The sequence below is a fragment of a genome, unplaced genomic scaffold (assembly GCF_019419815.1).
Source record: "Pyrus x bretschneideri cultivar Hongxiangsu unplaced genomic scaffold, Pyrus_bretschneideri_v1 Contig130, whole genome shotgun sequence".
In the NCBI taxonomy this organism is placed as follows: domain Eukaryota; kingdom Viridiplantae; phylum Streptophyta; class Magnoliopsida; order Rosales; family Rosaceae; genus Pyrus; species Pyrus x bretschneideri.
The window spans coordinates 245,896-266,366 of NW_025999425.1; the positions used below are offsets into that span (position 1 = coordinate 245,896).

General features: G+C 36.3%; 1 protein-coding gene across 1 annotated transcript; it reads right to left on the minus strand.

Annotated features, from left to right (window-relative positions):
• Nucleotides 1–2,315: 2,315 nt before the first annotated feature.
• On the minus strand, nt 2,316–19,298 carry LOC103963152 (callose synthase 5). Its single transcript, XM_048579379.1, has 43 exons — nt 19,052–19,298; nt 18,556–18,849; nt 18,320–18,420; nt 17,420–17,541; nt 17,223–17,319; nt 15,909–16,019; nt 15,665–15,790; nt 15,481–15,573; nt 15,159–15,250; nt 14,855–14,981; nt 14,620–14,757; nt 14,457–14,533; nt 14,292–14,370; nt 14,085–14,210; nt 13,865–13,979; nt 11,826–12,160; nt 11,372–11,424; nt 11,190–11,250; nt 11,008–11,089; nt 10,880–10,929; nt 10,674–10,760; nt 9,908–10,030; nt 9,714–9,808; nt 9,540–9,624; nt 9,308–9,468; nt 8,786–8,909; nt 8,591–8,685; nt 8,344–8,461; nt 8,072–8,223; nt 7,495–7,604; nt 7,285–7,410; nt 7,149–7,217; nt 6,709–6,898; nt 6,483–6,600; nt 6,274–6,393; nt 6,072–6,187; nt 5,873–5,956; nt 5,299–5,411; nt 4,968–5,197; nt 3,527–4,324; nt 3,307–3,357; nt 3,020–3,205; nt 2,316–2,892 (listed from the first exon to the last, which is right to left on the minus strand). Exons 2-43 carry the CDS (start codon nt 18,749–18,751, stop codon nt 2,656–2,658), a joined length of 5,769 nt encoding a protein of 1,922 aa, XP_048435336.1. The 5' UTR covers nt 18,752–18,849; nt 19,052–19,298; the 3' UTR covers nt 2,316–2,655.
• Nucleotides 19,299–20,471: the final 1,173 nt, after the last annotated feature.

The following is a 20,471-nucleotide window of genomic DNA, read 5'->3' on the forward strand; positions in this document are numbered from 1 at the left end:
GGTTTAGAGGTGAGGGTTTGGAGTAAGTCTTTGTGAAGGAATTTAAATTGCGATTCACTAATTGCTTTAAACCTACAGCTGATCACATCAACTTGATCACTCCTGTAATAAACTCTTGTATTTCAAATAAGCATAATAACATGTTAATTGATACTCCTTTAAATGCTGAGATTTGGGATGTTGTTAAAAGCATTGGTGCTCTTAAAGCCCCAAGGCCTGATGGAATCCAAGCAAGTTTATACCAGGAATGTTGGGAGTTGGTGGGACCTTCAATGTGCAACATGGTGAAAGACTTCTTTGACAATAATACCAGTCTCAAATTAATTAATCATACAAATATTGCCCTAATTCCAAAAGTGGAGAATCCAGAGATTGTCAATAATTCTTGACCAATTAGCCTTTGTAATGTTCGTTACAAAATTATCCCACCTTCATTTGTGTATCTCGCCCTAACCAGGGAGCTTTTTCTCCGGGCAAATCAATACAGGATAACATCCTTATTGCTCATGAATTGTTCTGTAGTTTTAACAGGAAAAAAGGCAGGAAACTTGGCCGTCAAGCCCACCCCGATAACATAATTTTGGCTCATCCCTCCTACTACATATAACTGCATGAGTATATCATTTTATGTTGAATGTGCACCTTAGTTTGGTCGACTTTGTTTTGTATAACTGCATGAGTATATCATTGAGTTGGTGAATTCTTGGAAAAATCAAGCTAAATTCCTTTCTAATTCAAAGAAATTTTATACCAAAAAAGCTTGACTCCCATTCTAATTTGAAGAAATTGTAAAACTTGAAAAGCTTGGTTTTCCTGGTGAGTTCTCCGACATATTTGTTTCGCTTTGGCTTTTGGGTTCTCTTTTCTTTGTTCAAATTTTTATGATTTTAACTTAAAAATCTGGATTAAAGAAATTTTTTCTAATTTAAGCATTTAGCCACTGGATTGGATGAAATCAGTATTTAAAGAAGTTTTTCGTATGACAAATTTATTCACAGAGCTTCCTGTGAGTTAAAGTCTTGAACTTATGATTCTTGTCTCACTTTTGCTACATTTGGCTTCTTATGCATAATGGGCAACCACGGTTTTTGCTCCGGGTGCTGGAGGATGCATGCTATCAATTATTAGGTATATCATTAGTCAATTTGCATATGGTTCAGTTACACCAAAGCTGAAATACCTATAAAAACTTTTGAGAAACATCGTGTGAGTAAGTAACTAGTGAATAAAGTTGAGGTTCCATCTTAAAACCAATTAGTAATATGGATAATAGCTCAACATACTTATAAGCCAATGCAAGATCTCTTATCTCATCAATGTGATATTCGTTCTCAAGCAAGTAGCAGTTGCCAATCACTTAGATATCGAGTTAGCAATGTAAGAGGTTTTTATCTATTTCTTTACATACTTTTATGTGAATGATAATCTTCAACTATTCATGTCTGAACTAATTGATGCATAGAGATGGAGATAATTGCGATTCTTAGACGAGTGTCGCTAATTAATGTCCAAAATGAGCCTAGATTTGTTTAATTCAGAAGTGCCAAGTAAAAGGATATTTGTAACGGCACTACAGGTTCGAAGCTTGCTAATTTTAGATATACAAGTCTAAAATTTGAGTACTGAAAGTCTGCTTATTATTTTTACTAGACTTTTGTACTGCTTAACTTTAAAGTGAAATAGTTTTTGCTGAAAAAAAAAAAAAACAAAAAAAAAAAGCAATAACAAACTAGGCCTAAGTCTATTTTTCCATTAATACACTATCATAGTCTTATGTATACCAAATTTTCCATTACTACACTATCATAGTCTTAAAAGATAGAGGCTAAGTTTTAATACCAATTTTTCTGACCAAGAAAATAAATTGATAGTAGTACCAATTGGAAAATGAAATAATAGTAGTAATTATAGTAGTGAGACAGTGAGGAAAGGAGGATTTTCAAACTCGGGAACTCGGTCTGCCCCTTTATATTAATATGCGATAATTTTTGTGGTTACTCAATGTATTGTTATCTGCATTGGTGCATTTTAGGATGTGACTCCGTTCGTAACGCCTTTGCAGTGCATCTTTTTGTGCAAATTATTCATGTCTTTTGTGGATAATGATTTCAAAATCCACAGCAAGGGGCAGGACAGTTTTTCTAGTATCTCCTAATCAGACAAGCTTTTCTTTCGAGGTATCTCAAAGTCTGGTACCGGAAACGAATAAGGGGAGTTAATCGTCTCAAAGTTCAAGTTGCGCTTGATCAAAGGGTCCCCCAACATTTTAATTGGAAGCTATTGAATCTTAAAAAAGTATGTGTGAGATGCGAGGATAGTGAAGGTAATTAATTGCATTGAAACTTTTCTTTTGTAGTCTAACACAAGGAGTCTTGGAGTTGATCTCCTTCACTTCTCCCTCCTTCCTCTCATCTATCCTTTCTTTCAAGTACAAAACAAAGATTCATCACTTGTTACTACAAAACACATTATGTGATATATGTATTCTAATAGCACATTTCGGTTTCATGTAATACACACGTCACTTACATGCCACAGAATATGTATGTATGTATGTATGTATACTCATTTCATGACTTAGAAGTCTCTCCGAATTTTTCGTCACCTCCTTTTTTATCTCTCTAGCTAGCTAGGTCGATAAATACGGCGATGGGTTTAGTCTGACTTGTGCTTCTTCCCACCAGCAAGAATACGCTGGATCTGGAGCCCTCGGCTGAAAGCTTGGTTGAATAGCAGCCTGGTCTGGAACTCTGAGACAAACGGGAACCATGCAAGAACAGCTACTGGTGCGAAGATGACGAGCCCCATCACGTACTCATACCCTCTTGCTAGAGCTTTGACAGATCCCCACATTCCAAGGACCTTCACCAATGGCTTGCACGCTTGTGACATCTGCTCATCATGCAACAACACCAGCAGTGTACGCAAATGTTAACATGTAGAAAAGTTGACGACAACAGAAAAACTCTGGATATTATAGAAAAGCAAAGTAGGTTTAAGATTCGTATGAGGCATGTACCAGTAGTAGCGCCCATCCAGTAGGCAAGAAGGCCAATAAGCTCACAAAGATGTCACCAACAGTAAGACTGAGGAAAGCAAAAAGCATTCCAATAGTGACAACAAACCCAATAAACAGGAACAACTTGAGAAGCCTGAACATCAGCTGGAAATCTGCACTGAACCGCTGTCTTCCCATTGACACAACCTAAGATTTTGATGTGAAAGTTCATGAGTCAGTGGAATAAATTTTTTGAGATGTGAAAACATCACTTGCAACCAGAAAGTATTAGAAGCATGAATACTAACCTTTAGGATGATCATCACAGCGACAATGACCAACCATGACAGACCATAAACCTGCAATCGTATACAAAAAAAAAAATTATTCCAGTTAATAAAAGAGATTTGGCAAGCAGACAAGGAGTTCCGAACAGGCTGGTAAGCTTCAAAGAATATGGAACTTGTTGCTTTTTTTTAGAGAGAAGACGCAAATACGGCAGTAAATAAGAAACGGAATGATGTTTACCATGATGCTTTTATCACCCCTGGCCACATTTAGATGGTACACAATTCCATATTGGAAGAGAAAGAAGCGCAGAGCAAGAACAATCTCCCAAAATCGTCCCAAAACCCCTGTGTGGTGGAGGTGTTCTTGTTCCTCATCCCACCAAGACTCCCAGCTCTTGGTCGCTGGCACACCAATACCACCAGGGCTACTTATCCATTTTGCCCAATCATCCCAATCTTCAACTATCTTTTGCCATTCAAATCCCGAAGGGTTAAACAGGAACGGAGCGAACAGCCACGAAACCACTAAGAACCACATGGAGAATGTGACAAAGATATACGATATTGTGCCTTTTACTGCTGAACCATATATCTGATAAACTATAAGAAGTACCATAAGTTCGAGGCCTTTCACAAAGTGACTCCTTGAGTACATCCTGTAGTTCTCGGCAAACTTTTCATGCCGGACAACAAAGCCACGGCCAGTTGCTCTGTATTTAGCCCCGCCGTGCAGCACTGTTCGGCCAAAATAATGAACTTTTGTACCGAGAGAGAAGGTGAAGAAAACAGATGCTAGTTGCAGCTGCATGATTACCATGTCCCCTAATGCAGTTCTGAACCCTCTTTCTAGTCCAATTTCCATGATCATGGGCAAGGAAGTTAAAAGACCTAATTGGAAAACAGATTGTGAAGCCATGGCTGTCTGTAGAACATTATTTCCCCTGGTGGCGGCATAGTTCACAATTGTCTTCTCCATTCCACTTAATGACAAGTAAAGTCTTCCATACAAGAAAGCATAGACTGTAAGGACAACCAACTGCATTACAAGAAAACGTTCATGTTAGCATGAAAATGAAAATGCAAAACTTTTTTTTGAGGAACTGAACAGAGAATGCTCAGTTTCTCCCATTACACAAAGAATTGTGCGTTCCAATATTGGACTCACGTACTATAGTTTTACCAGGAAATGTGATGGCTGAGTGAGAGAGAGTAATCAAGGATAATGTAGGACTGCAAAGCATAACATTTGGATAATAGGGACATAATTTCCATGGGTTATTTATCAAATAAAACTGAACCAGACTTCCCCATATATCGGATCTGTACAGTTTCAACCACCTAGTATTTTAAGTAATGTAGCCATCTATGCTGCCAAGGGCTCGATGATATAAATGCTAATTACTTGTGTTTGTCAATGGAATAAAGCTACCAACATTTTCTAACACTTCGGGCTCTAAATAGTAAGCATGAGAAGTTCACAGTAATTTTATTTGATACAGCCCATCAATTTAAATGAATCAACTTGATGTACCATAACATCTAGGATTTCAGTTCATTGAAATTATTTCGCAACATATTCGAGGATGAATTCACTGAAGAATGACAATATGAATAAACAAATAGAGTAACATTTTACAACTAAAAACAGAAAATAAAGGTAAAAGTTAAAGACAGATTACCATTGCGCTGATATAAAACCCTATTGTTGAAAAATAACAGGACAACATGCGAAAGAAGTCAAAACGGTGCCCCAAGCGGTAGATATCCCTGCTAAGCGTCTGCTCTCCATTACCACAAGCAACTTTAGCTTCAAAGAGAGAGATTTGGTTGAGCCCAACATCCCTACCCTTCCCAACTTGAATATATTCATGGTGGGTAATATTGCCTCTCCTTAACGTTGAGTTAAAACCTACACAGCAAGTACTCATGTCATAAAGCAGATATTAGTCTGTGTTCTCCTGCATACACACATTCGTTCGTGCATGTGTGTGTGGTATCCACAAATGTTACCCGCAAAGATGTCCTCGCTAAGATTGATGCCACGGGAAGCCTTGCTCATGCCACCACGAGTAATGTGGAAGATTCTATCAAAGACATCTGGGTGTCCATAGTGGAAGCGAATCCTGAAACTAATAGATAATAAGTCATGACTCAAAAACTTATTTAAATCAAATATATATCATATGAATTTCATTTTAGAACAGAGATATGAATCTTAGTTCCATTTCGTCTGTAACTGAGGCCTACATGTTCAACATGGTTAAAGAAAAAGAAAAACTGTGACCTCAAGATGGACTAGAAAAGGGGACTAGGGAAAAAGGGTAACATGAGAGAGGTTAGATAGTTCACCAGAATACATTGGTTTCTAAACAAATTCCCTACATAACTGAGATCACCATCTTCTACATATATCAACAGATGCAACACACCTCCAAAGTATGGCAATACTCATTTATTAATTAAGTCTAATCTGAATAATTCTTCCAGACTAAAAGGTACTGCTCTGTTATAAAAATGATTCAGATCTTTCTAAACATTTGCCTTGGATTACTTAAAGAGTTGAATAGTGGAAGAGAAAACATACTTCAAAGGTCTTGCAAGAACTCTTTGACCTATGGTCACAAAGCTCATTTCTTGATTTGACATAAACCAGGCCAATGAAGAAACACTGCAGTTAACATAGAATACAAATCAGATGTCTTAGAAGTACAGGATATATACGTAGCAATACAATCTCCATCTGTTAATTAAAAATAAAAAGAAAAAGCTAACAAGTATCAAACCTTCCAGTAAAGATATGCTCACGAACACCTAAAATTGAAGGTGGACGCACTCCATGGTCCTCATTAAATTCTTCAAGAAGGTTTCGCATTTTAAAAGCTTCTTCTAAGTAATTGTCCTACAAGAGATTGGAAAAGTACATCTCAGTTGGACTGAAAAATTAAAATAGAACTTATCATAATTCAAGACTTCTAAAGGTTTCACCTGGTTCATGTCAATGGCCTGAAGAGCTTCTCCTCGAGTAAAAATTATAGCATGGTTCTGGTTTTCAGGTTTTCCTTCTCCAATCTTTGCCGAACCAGGCAATTTTATACGATATATTTCCTTTGGAAATTTAGAAAAATAATTAGTGTTTTAGGTACAAAAAGCAACATGGTGAACATGATGGTTCTGTTATAAGGTGAAGTGATTACCTGGTCATGATTGTCAACAGCTTTGACCAAGACAGAGTAGTAAACCTTTTGCACCTTTCCACTACCAGCGTCACTCTCTTCAACTTCATCGATATATGCAACCCGAAGAGAGGGATTACTATAAGGGAACAAGAAGGAATAAGATTCTTCAAGAAAATGAGCTCAGAGACACTACTTTAAGAAATCAAATTGCAAAAATATTTTGACTTATCAGACAGATTCGTACTTAACCATCAGATTCAAGATGTCTGTTGCACGTCGATCTCCACTGCGTTTCTGATTGCCATAGTTTTGGCAGGTAGCAACATAGGTGAATTTAAGGTCAGCCACTGCTTCTAATTGAGCATAAAGGGATCTCTGGCTTTTCTTTTCTTCTTCTGGTGGAACCATGATTGCTTTGTAGCCATCTAGTATATCTACTTATAACTAAAATAATTAGTAACCAACATATTTACCTCCACTATAACAACATCATTAGACACTCGACTGCATACCATCAAAAGAGTGAAAAAATGAAAATGGAAAATATTATGCGCTCTTTGCATACTTGAGTAAGGTGGAGATCTTAGGCATGATGGCACTATATTTCACATATGTTGATTTCTTTTATTTTGATAACTAGTTAAACATTATGGGAGAAAAAAGGTACCATGCTCTTAGTCTTACCGGTTTCAGTAGCCATGTCAAGAAAAGCCTGAAGCTTCAGTGCTCGTCGGTAGTACATCATTCCTCTAACTGCAACATCAAAACAATTAGTACCAGAAATAACACTTCATAAAGAAGAAGATGATAAAACAAATACCAGTCCTGCAGAGAGTTTGTCCTCGTAAGGAGACCCAATGACGAAGATGCAAAATGTTTTCTTCATTCTCCCATATTTCACTATCCTTTTTACAATTAAGGCGCTCCATGAAGTTATTCCATTCATCTATAAAAGTCACAAAATGGGTGTCAAATCATTCACACATTGACTTCAAAAGAGTCGAGCATTTTACAAGATAGTTTTACTAACCTGGGAAAATCTTCTGTAAGTAGTATATGATTGATACACCATCTTCATTTTCCATCTCAAGGTCTGATTTGGAATACACAGTCTCCTCACTATAGTATGGGGTCATGATGCTGTCAATAGGCAACAATGTAAAATAGAAATTATTTTATGGAAAAGACATCTGAAGCCTGAAAACCTTGGCCTGTTATTCAGGACACTGGCCCGTCAGAAAACCCAAAGGTTTCATATGTGATATGTCTTAAATGATAAAGAAATTACACTAATTTTCAATTGAACTTAGAAAGGAAAAAAAATTTACAAAACTCACTGCTCCCACTGATTAAACATCAGAAGGAGAAACCAAATAAAGTAATCGGAACTTTTGGGTCATTTTGTAAGTCATGACGCTTTCTAATGCTCCAATAATTTAGAGATGCACACAGTAAAAGACCCCATATCTAACGATGGAAATATAAGTAAGCATATGGACTTTCCACCAGCAAAATCAGACCCTAACAACTTGGTTTAAGGAAGAATTGACTGATGGAACTCAGATATGCCCTAAGCACAATAGCTCATATGTATGAACGTAACAAACCTGAATGAAAGCATTTTACGGACTCGGGGAGCACGTGGCATATCCATGAACAATGAATTTGTGAAAAATGCAATCCTTCTACGTGCTTCTAGGTTTGTTGGTACGTCAATGGCAGATTCCTTCACCGTTAGCAGAAGATGGAGGCGGCTTATCTGAAATGTAATCCGCAAGAAGTGTGTCAACTTCATACAATTTTTATAGGATTAACCATCATAGGATTGTTTCTGAAAAACAATTGACTTTGAAATTATTAAGTAGTTCTATACACTTACCTGCTCTTCCCACCGTGCTGTAACTGGAGGAGGGAATAATATTGCAGGTTTTGCATCAGTTCCAGCAAAAAGTTGCCTTCCAGCATCCTTGCTACTATGACCAACTTCAACCAACTCTCTACAAAATATCACATGAGGAAATACAAGAACTGTTAAGATTTAAAACAAAGCATCCAAGCATTAGGACTTTTTAACTAAACAAATTAAATATTTTCATCCAAATATTATGTTACTAAAGTTTACCGACCGGATCTCATTCACCATCATATCCCGAGTGACTACTTCCAGCATATCTTGAAGCAACAACACCACTGAAGATCGCTTGGATGAATCACCATCTTTCTGCAACATGAAAGAAAGTGGTAAGTTTCTGTTAAGATAATAGCCAAAACAAGCACAAGCACATACTGCAGAATTAATCATTCTTTCACATATGACTCACCAAGATCCTCACAAGCTCTACAAATTTATTGCAAAGAGTGGGCAAAGAACCCATTCTAAAATTTACAAGAAATGTATTCTTTGAAATGTTACTTTCAATTTCCTTCACGATGATGCCAATTATCCTGTCAGATAATAACCCAATCAGAATTTTTCGCAATGATAAAAAATAAGATGACTACACAATTGTTCTTGAATAATCTCCTCTTAACAAAAAAAAAATTGAAGAAATTGAACACCCTTCCTTTCAAGTGATAGCCTTATATTATACTATGAGATCCTCAATTATGGGAAAGCATCAACTATATAGGACACTACTGATTAGCCAAAAAATTATTATCTGTGGGAAAGGAGGATGGGGGCCAAGGGAGTGAATGATGGTAAGATTTAAGCAAACACTAAAGGCTCTAAATACTGTTAGCATGAAATTGTAAAGGCCCAAATATCAGTCTTATCCTATGCTTGGGTATTACAGAAATTGAACACTAATATTTTTTACGAAACACTATGCAGCAGTACGGACCTTTTCTCATTTTCTCCAACTACCAGAGTACTAAGGATATGTTTGAAAGATTCATAACATTCAATCACAGCACATTTCATATATTCATCTGCACATATCCGCTTCCAGAGATCGGAGTCCTTCGATTTAAATTGAACTGCCATATCTAATGCTATTGGGATCTGTAAAGGTAGACAAAGTCAAAAATAAAATCAAGTAACTTAAACAAGACTTTAAAAAGAACGGTACTGACTTTGCTAGCAAGCAAGAAGGGTGGCCACTGAATTATCTTCAGGCTGGGATCTGATGAATAAGGAACTAGCAGCAAATCCATTTCCCTGAAGTAAAAGAACCCAGTTTAGTTTGTTCCTCATGATGAGTAAGAGGCTGAATAAATGAATAATACAATTACTTTGGTGAGCATTACCTGTCATTTATGATATCTTCCTCACGGAAGCTACATATCACTTCATTCCACATCTGAGCAAACTTTGCAGCTTCACTTCTCCTGCTTGCTGTAATCTACAGCCACGAAATCTTAAATGCTAAATATGTGTGCTAATTATAAGTGTGCTTAAAGGTTTTACTTAAGTATGAAAGTTGTAAAAAAAATTAATCAACCTCCACAAAACGCTTTGAGAAAGAGAATCCCCTTTTGGTTGACTTATCTGAAGGCACTAGGTATGTGTTGAATGCACCGGGTAGAGACTGGAACCGTGATCTCAGCATACCAAGTGTCCGAATCTGTAAACGGCGAAAAATATATGAATAACAATCCAAGGCAAAGCAAAGATGAGGCATATAAGGACTATTGTTCAATTAAAATACAGCTTGATGATAGTCATATTCTTGATGTTTGTAAAGAGATCTAAAAAAAAGAATGTCTTGAATAAAGCCTTCAATAGAGTAAACTACATGATTGTCTTAAGCAACATATATTTGGGCAGATAAGAATATTTGGTTTAGAATATGATCCATGTTAATTTCTCTCGAAAAAGTCTCTGGCAAATTGACAGTGGAACAATACAACAGATGGTGTTAAAATTTTAGACCAAGATTCAATTCTCAAACCCAAATACAGAAGTGCTAGAATGGTACTACATTTACCTATGATTTTTCTTTTGGCAATTAAAAACAAAACTAGATAAATTGGCCAAGGTATCGTGTTCAGTAATAAAGAATGACACAGCAGAAGTCAGACAATTCTATCTCTAAATATGTATAATTTCATGAATGACAGAGAACAGAAGTTAGACAGTTTTATCTTAAGAGACGTATAATTTCATGAATACACAATATGAGACAAGAGGTAACAGATAGTTTTGAAATTAGGGAAAATAGTTGGGGGGAGAGAAAAGCAGGGACGAGACAGAGATCGAAGGATCACCTCTCCTAGGCGATCAAATGCCCCAACAACACCACCATACAAAGTCTGAAAGATAGCATACCATATTTGAGTGTCCATCAAATAAACCTGCATTGAATTCATGAAAAAGTATGAGATGGTTTATTAAAGTTAATATAAGATAGTTACATCCTGAAAAACTCAGAAAACTTTCAAGATGTTGATTCAATCATGGGGAAGATACAGACCAAGATTACTGGTGCCCAAAGTGACACAACTGCTCCATAGTTGTTTTGAGCTGCATCAATAAAGGATTACTTAGCATAAAACCACAAGTTGAAAATCATGCAAAGATTAAAGCAATAGAAATGATTACCATTAGGGAAAAATTCATGCCATTGATAATCTACACGACGAATGTTCATAATGTCTCTAGTTGGCTTCACCAAAGGTTTTATCTGGAAACAGGACAGGCAGAAAATTAAGAGCACAATTATTAAAATCTAATTCATAAAAAGAATCTAAAATATCACAAAAATGTTATTTGACAACTCCCACCTGGATAAGATAGCTAACTGTAAACTTGCAAGCCAAAAGCAGCACCCAAAAAATAGTATACCTGCAAATTGCATAGCAAATCAGAACAAACGCAAATCTCAAACAACCAACCCCAAAAGATAAAAAGAAGCTAAGCCATATAGTTAAGATGAAATTGGGTGCGTGTTCCTCATCAAACTCACTTAATAAGGGCAAATTGACTTTCATGCATTCCCCTCCCGACATAGATTCTTGGCTGCAGAAAGATAAAGATTAATCAAAACCTTTTTACAGCATAGTCCATAAGCAATTAGTTTTTATGCAAGAGAATAGGTACAAAAACTCTTTAAGTACATTAGTTCTTAACAGGTAGAATTTGTAGCCTTTACCACAAAAAAAACAAAAAAACAAAAAAAAAACTTATCATTAACTCCAAGATTTTGGTTTCATACAAGGATTAATCATATGGCTGAATATGACTAGGTAAATGGATTTTAGATACCACATGGTACTTTTGGTCTCATGCACTGGTATGGTCTAACCATTAGTTAGCATTAATCAAAAGACTATTTCATAACAGACTGCTATTCGTGAAGTCAAACCCAAGTAAAATATAGTACAAATTTTGCAAAGGGGTGATCAAGGAAACAGAAATACCTGTGACCACCACAGGAGGAACCTAATGATATGCCAGTCTGAGTTTTCAATCCATCGTCGGAACAGCGGGAAAAGGAACAAAAATGCCGCTAGTAAATTTGGCAGCAAATATACTGCAACAGCCATGATGTATAAAGGAGGAACACCATTCACATTCTTAAGGAATGACAGTACATCCATGATTTGTTTAGGGGCATTATTGAAGGAATGCACATAAAACAGTGGAAGAATGATTGCCCATACAAGACTAACAATTATCTTGAGAATATTTCGCAGTACATCAGTGAACCTCCACCTATGATATCCCGGGAAGTTTAAAACAATATCCAAAATGCCTACATCAAAATACAAAGTAGATATGAGGACCCATAGAAACCTTGCTGTAAAGATTACGTATAAAACCGTGGAAGAATGAGTGAAAAACTCAAAAGAAGTTATGCAAGGAAATACAAGGCAAGAGCAAACAGTTATATCCAATCTGGACAATGCTTTCCACAATAGGTACAAAACTATTCAGCTTAAGAAAATATATGAATACTACTATATCTAGTAATTCAAAAACTAAAATTTGCTCACTTTCTAAGAATTGGAGAACACAAACAGCAACAACAACCTTAAAAACAACAGAGAAAAAGGAAAGAAACAAAGGATACTAGTAACAGCTACATTCCAATTTTTTTTTTTTAAAATGCAGCGAAAGAATTTCCCTAAACTCAGAAGAGGTTCGCCCACAAATGTGAAATAATCCAAGCTAACAAGCAAACCTCTAGGTGTACTTTCGCCCTCCAAATTGCAAATGGCAGGATTAAAGGGGAAAGAGAAGGGCCATCGAACGAGTAGGATATACAAGAAAAGGCCATTGGTCACTCCAAATTATATATTACTGAAACAGGCAATCATAGTGAACAGGGGTAAATCCCCACCTTAAAACGGGAGCATTTTCGCTCACCACCATAACTATGGTGTATGCTCACCATACACCTAAACATCTGCCACATGTCCTTTCATCTACTCTAGTTACCTTTCACATTAAATGTTACTTTTTCAATTTTGAAAAAATTAACCAATGTTAAGTGAAGGGGCACGTGGCACATGATAAGATGTATGGTGAGCATACAACATAGTTTATGGCAGTGAGCAAATATGCTCCCCATTGAAACATAGATGTGAAATATATTGCCTAAGCCAAAAATGCATGTCACCTACGAACTCTGGTTTTGGATAGTTAATATGCATGGGATTTTGCTAGAGAACTCTAGCAAACATGTCGGTGGGCATTTGTAGAATATATTAGAAGCTAGGAAAATATGAAGCCAATTAGCAAAGCCATATGTCAGGTGGCAATGCATGATTGATAGCTAGAAAGTTCTCGCAATGCCAAAGTCAGCAAACCTCACCATAAATATGGGAGTGGTGCTATGTAAAGAACTAAGAGAAAGTAGCCAAGAAGAGAGCTAAATAAGAGAGTGAGAAGCCTTGTAAGTGAGTAGTCTTGTGAAGAATGTGGGTGGTCTAGAGTGTCTCTAGAAAGAGTGTCATAGCTTCTAAAGAGTGTCCTTGAGTGTTTGTGTGTTGTAATATTTTGTGTGTGTAATACAAGTAATTTGTTTACTTGTGTTGTCTCTCCAACACAGTTGTGTACTCTAGTTTTTCCTCAACATAAAAAAGGACTTAACTGGAAATATTTCAACACTCAATTCTGTCCCTAACAGTATTTGTGTAAAAGCTGAAGTATTATATTGATCAACCAGAAAACTAAAGCATACATGAACAGAGATTTTTCTTTTCCTTCTAGGCTTCTAGTCTCATCCAAAATAGAAACGAATTTTGATCTATGCATCTTCATATATATAGTTAGTGAAAGGCCAGTTTGTCATAACATTCTTTTTGGCCCCAACAGCTTACAAGAAGTTGTCCTTCACAAAGTATAGTGATACTTCTAATAAAATTAATTTTGGCTCTGGCACATAATAGCTCTTCTAGCATACGAACAGAGATACAGCATTTGAGAATTGCAGTTTTAAGTAAGAACGTCATACTTTGAAGGACACGAAGAAATGCCGCTGTGATGAAAATACTTGATAGATCTCTTAGGACATCCTTTTGAAAAATATCCAATGGTGAAATCCCTCTAAAAGCAATAATGAGCAGAGCCTGTTATCCAGTTCCAGATAATATATTATTTAAACAGATAGTCATAATGAACAGGGAACATATGGTGTCATTTTAGAACTTATCCACTCTGTTGTAAATAAATACCTGTAGAGCAAGTATGTAAAAGGTCCAAAACCGGTCAAAACTTCTAAAAATGTGCCAAAATGTCCGAGTTTCAATAAAATAAGATTTTCCTGTGCTTCCAGATTTTCTTCTAGAGCCCTTTCTCCCCTGGAACAAGATTTCATTTATACAAGTTCCAGAAAATTAACATAAGAATAGTGGTGGCAGTGGTGAAAAATAAAAGAGTACCTGCACCAAGTCACGCGTTGATTTGAAAAAATCACCATCATCACGCATGGGCCAACCAAGAGAGAAGCAATCAGACGACCTGAAAGTAAGTGAATTTAAATCTGAATCATATCAATATAAATAGAATAAGAGGCCAGTCTTTCAAAAAATATTGATAATACAAACCAGAAATATTCATTGAGATCGTCATAGTTGCACCAAGATATGTGAGGAGCTTTTCCATTTTCACCCTTCTTGGCTTCCTGGAACATCATAACAAACATCCTCATGTGTATAGCATAAAGGCCTGAAACTTCTAAAGGACGCGCATGCTTCTCAGGCAACATACCTTTTCAATTACACGATATAAGGGGGTTATAACTTTCCGTAAAAAAGCCTCATCATCCCCACCATAAGAAGGCTTTATATTTTCCCCAGTAACAATGCTGACATTTCCAGCCAACAGACCATGGAGTTCATATGCCATCTGAAAGTATAGTTGGCATCAATGTGTAAGAAGTCAGCACATAATTTTCATTACCCAGAAATAGATTAACCAAAAAACAGAACCCACAAATCATTACATTATGAAAAATATAGCACAAACATTCTGGCATAAAGCGGATGTTCGCTGCTTCACCCCAGATGAGAAGATATAAACCCATGTATAGTATCTTCCTTTGCTGTATTTCTTGCTGACCTTGGGGAAGTCTGCATGGAGACTAAGCATAAGATCCAAAACGTACATGTCATTGTATCAATATAGCACAAATTTTTTTTATGTTTGCTTTATTTAAAGCAAACATAAAAAATTTGAAATTTAAAGCAAACATAAAAAATTTGAAACATGAACCAATTACAATTGTTGTAGATATCATTGTATCAAACCTCAAACTATGTTTTCTTCCCAAATATTTGCACCACGTTTTGTAGTTCTTAAAAAGTTTTCCCATAACTGCATCAACAGCTCGATCATCCAGCTGCACAAAAGAGATGAGCTTAGTTTAAGGCCAGGAAGAAATAAAAGGCACACAAAGGGGGAAAAATTCATAAAAAGAGAGTGCTCTGAATACAACACAATGATTTCAACAATAAAAAATTAAGAAGAAAATTTATCAGAAAGGAATTCAAATTATCAACAGTGACATAGCTCTGGCATGCATCTATGTAATTCATCCGGTCACCATCAACAGTGACATAGCCGACATACCTTATTAAGAGGTTCGGGTTTGGGATGAAGCCTTATATGAGTATTTGCAAGTAGCAATATCAAATGCTCCCTCTGGTTCCTCACGTTGTCTTTCTGCGGTCACCAAAATAGACGAATGAATTAATAATTTCTTCAGGTCATAGAGTGAATCTTAACCATTCAGATTGGTCGTTGTTATTCATGCCTGGAATCCAAACATGGCCCTCAGCCAATCAAGGAGGTCGAGATCGCCAGCTTTCTGCCTGTTCTCGAATGCACTAGGCCAGTTCAAACCACGAGTGTTCCACAGTGCACCCACTGCAGCCTTAACCTTTAACAAGCAAACAGAAAAAACTTCGATTGAGATTCCAAACCAGGCACCAAAGAATAAGAATATAAGATGCCGAAGTATATCAGCACAAACAGGATAAATAACAAGTGTGAAATACCTCTTCAAGTTGCATGATAGACTGAGTAGCACCAGCAGAATCCAAAGGAAGAATGTTATACGGAGCATAAATTTCCGTCTTTTCTTGAACATCTTTAGCAGCCGCAATAATCTGCTCAGAGCATTAAAATATATTTGTGGCTATTATTATGTAATAGAAATTTCAAAATCACTTCGTAGTTTCTGTCATTGCTCAATGGATTCTTCTGTACTTTAAGGACGAGGATTAGGAACAAAAGGGTACTGTGTTTTTGCTGTCACTCCTCTTTTTTTTTTTTATAGAATATTCTGTCATATAATGTTTGTCAACTCAGACACAATCATGTTATGTTATAGGTTGTTGTATGATTACTCTGTCATCAAGGTTGAGGATCTTATCTTCTGCTTAAAACTTTCTACAGACAAGGGTTACAAAAATCTTTATTGATAATAGTATTTTATGTTCTCCTCCCTGCATAATGCTTATCATTATTTATTACTTTCAAATTCTCATTTAGTAATTTTCATTTGCTTGCTTTACAGAGTTTGGTTATACATTTCTTTCTCCTCATAGTGAAACATAACTTTTGGTTCCAATCCATCTCCAACTTGTTGTAGGAATGCACTAATTCTCTTACACGTATTATATTATATACATCTGTTTTTCGATAAGGATTACAAATTCCTTTGGCCGACTTGACAAGACAACAAAGCCTAATCAACCTCATCATTGCAGGTTCAGTTACGCTAGTAAGTAATCAAATCACACCTGAAGAGTTGTATCTTTGTACTTTTAATTATATGCCATCTTTTGCAAGGGTTCTGCTTATGCTAAATATGCACATGATCAAGCCACTTTCCGCAACTTCTATCTTACATTAATTAGCATGTAGTCTGAAAACTAAAACAAGCTTGTTTCCTTCTAGGTTGATAGCTATGTGAAGATACTTCCAAAAGTTGGACCATGAGGTTCAATGTTGAAGATGAAGTAGAGGAGTGGTTTGCTAAGCATGTTAAGTGATTAATAAGTTGTGTAATACGATACGAGTAATTAAAGTCAATTTGGTAGTTAAATTCAATTTGGTAGAAGTATTAGCTATAGAGCAATCGAACTGATTTAGCAATACATGCGAAATTCAAGTAATAGAGTTGAAAAGAATAGTGTGTCTCCGTCTCAGAGACGGTAGCTGTATTTCACATTTGATCAAAATGCATAAAACGAATTCCCTCCCTACTATTGAATTCCTATGTATTTTGTGTTTGATCAAACGCATCACACACACAGAGTCACACACACATAATAAAAATGAGAAATGGGGGTAAGTTAATTACAAACCTCAGGAGCAACTTCATCAACTTTCTCTGTCTTGTTAACAGCGCAAAGCACTTCAAAAAGGACTCCGGCAGACTGGTAGGCTTTGCCCAGTTGGGCTCTGTTTTCAGAATTTGGAAAAATAAAAGGGTTTACTTGCACTTCAGCATACAATTAACTAATTAAGTAAAAGAAGAAGAACATTATTAGGGATTACTCACCTGTCAGCCTGCTCACCCTGGTCAAGAGCTCTGACATAATGCTCATAATATTGCTGATAGAAGCTTTCAATTTCTCTGGCATCTGTCTTTTTTACCCGAGAAGCCAAACTTGATGCATTGTCCTATAAAATCCAATACATACATATATATATATATATAAGCCAGTTGGGCAGAAGAAAACCAGTGAAAAGCCCCAATCAAATGCCCTTACATTCAAATCCACCACCCCATTTGAAATCAAAAGGCAGCCCCTCACTAATCTATGTGGAAATTGTTGAAGCAAATTTTGTTAATAAATCCCAATTATTTTCTTGATTAAAATTGAAAAATTAGGAAATCCAACATTCGAGTACTAGAGACCCAGTTCATTTGGGAGAAAGACAATTATAAAAAAGGGGTAAATCCTTGGAGAAAGACAAAATTTAGAAATGGTTAATTAAAATTGTAAAATTTGGGAGAGAGACAACAAAAAGGTTAAATCATTGGGGGGACCCAGTGAATTGCGTAAGCAGCTACTTAACTAATAATTTAATTTATTAATTGATTAAATAATCATAATCAATATATAAAGAAATGAGTAATGATATTTTTACCACATTTCTTTATTTTCTATCTTGGGTAACAGATGAGTTGGACAAGTTACAATCATTTAATTTCAATCTTTTTATTAATTAAAATACTTAAATAATCTTAGGTGGAAAAATGAGACTTCTCGTATACCACAATCATCATTTAATTAACAATATTTTTATTAATTATTGATTAACATTTTGAATAAATACTAATTAATTTAGATAATGTGGTTGTCTAACTCATTTGCCATCTACTGATGATAAAGAAATGTGGTATAAAATTGTGATAAAAATAACATTATTGTAAAGAAATTAAAGAAATTTTCACCCTCTCGAGTCGTTGGAGGAGCAACGTCTTGAACTGGCGGACGCCACGGCCGCTGGAGCTCGGATCCAATCGATGCGCCTTCTCGAACGCATAGAACCGACCTATTCACATACATACATACATACATTTTCACAAACACCATGCAGTCATGATTTCCTTCAAAACCTAATTAAGTACAATAACAGCAGTAATTAATGCGTAATTAATCGATGAAGGAGATTAAGACGACGACGTACAGAGATAGGCGACGCGAGGACGCTCGGCCTCGATCTCGCTCGCGACACGGAGGATGGGAGCGATGGAGGCGAGAGCGGAGGGGACGACCTCATTGTCGAAGACCTCCGTGGAGAAAGTAGTGGTGGCCGCGCTCCTCGACGGCCGTCTCGTCAGCCCCTGAGGGCCGCTAGGGCCAGGCAGATCCAGGTTTGACATCAATCAATCAATCAACGACCAGCACTTCCTCTCTACGTAATTCTGGATCTTCTTCTTCTTCTACTAGTAGTGCGAGCTTTCCTCCCTACCTAAGCTAGCTACACCAAATTAACCAGATTATTTCGCATTAATTCAATCCTTTTCTTGCTTTCAATTAGAGAATGCAAATAAAAAGAAAAGGAAGAAAATCTGTTTGGTAGCCGAGAAAACGCAGGAGAAAAACAGAGAAAATGTGTTTGGTTTCTGAGAAAACGCAAGAAAATAACAAAGAAAATGCGATGTTGCGTACGCCTCATTTACCATGCTGCGTTGTGATCCGAACCCGATCGTAATGGAAGAAAATGCGATCATGCGTACGCACGCAGAGGTTGTCGCAGGTAGAAAATATCATATATATAGATTCAAAGAATATCAAACAACATGAACAAGAAGAGAGAGAAATATTTCTAGAGAGAGAGAGAGAGAGAGAGAGAGAGGCAGTTTGTTTGGTTTATTGGTGTGAGGGGAAGCGAAACGATTCTAACAGACTGGTGTGTGGTTTGGGCACCTACAGAGTTTACGGGACGCAGCTAGAGCCAGAAATATGACTCCAATGTAAGAGAGAGAGAGAGAGAGAGAGAGAGAGGGAATCCAGCTGGGGGGAGTAACCGTACGTACAGTTGGAGAATAACACGTGGCAGAATGGGAGAGTGGTCATCGGAAATTTTAATGAATTTAATTACAAATTAACAACCCGAGAGATTTAGAAATTAGAAGAAATGGTTTTGGATGGAAGGAAGGACACCGTTTTCGGAGGGAGGGAGTTTTAACGTTTTCTAGTTTTTTTCTTATTTTATCTAAATATATATATATATATAGAAGTGTTATTGGCACTCCAAAAATCTCATTCTACATTGCTCTAGAGTTTTTTTTTTTATTCTTGATATAGAAAGTTTAGAGTGTAGAATAAGATTTTGGAGTGTTAATAATAATTCCTTATATTTAAAGAAACATGATACGGAAACATCATGGTACCATTATATATGTGAATTTGTATGTCAATTCTGAATCCAACTAATTAGTGTGTGTGTGTGTGCTGTCACTTTTCTTACTTCAATCTATGTTTATTTATTTCCCTAATTTCACTTGAAACCAAATACCAATGGCTACCTCCAAAGCCAAAGTTGGTTACAATTAAACATTTATTCGGTTCAATTGGTTCAATTGATCTTTCAATAGTAGAGCCATCAATTTTTAGACATTATATATCACTATCAAGTTACTAAACTTTGATTTTGGTTAGTTCACTTATTTTGCCTATTCTTCAATGGCCCAATTTATTCATTTATTTATTTTCGTTAGTTGGAGATTTTATCACTAAAAGAAGTCCAAAGTGGCACACTTCAACTCGGAATGTCCACCTGGACTCCGAATCGAGATATGCTGGCCTACACCAGGAAGGTGACGAAGCTATAAAGTGTAGTGAGATGGAAGATATGAGTAAATTCAAAACTAAAAGTGTCTAAATGCAAGAGTGCATATGTAAGCGGGATTGAACCCATTCACACGTAATGTCAGAGCATAAGTAAAGTATAGTAAAAGTAAAATAAGAATTATACCATCAGAAGTAATCTCCTATATCAATATTTGCTAAGAATCCTCGTTGACATGAAAACTCTGCCACTGAAACTTGGAAGAGCGAAAAATAAAGGTGAGTGGGCCTAAAAAATAAAGCTTTGCA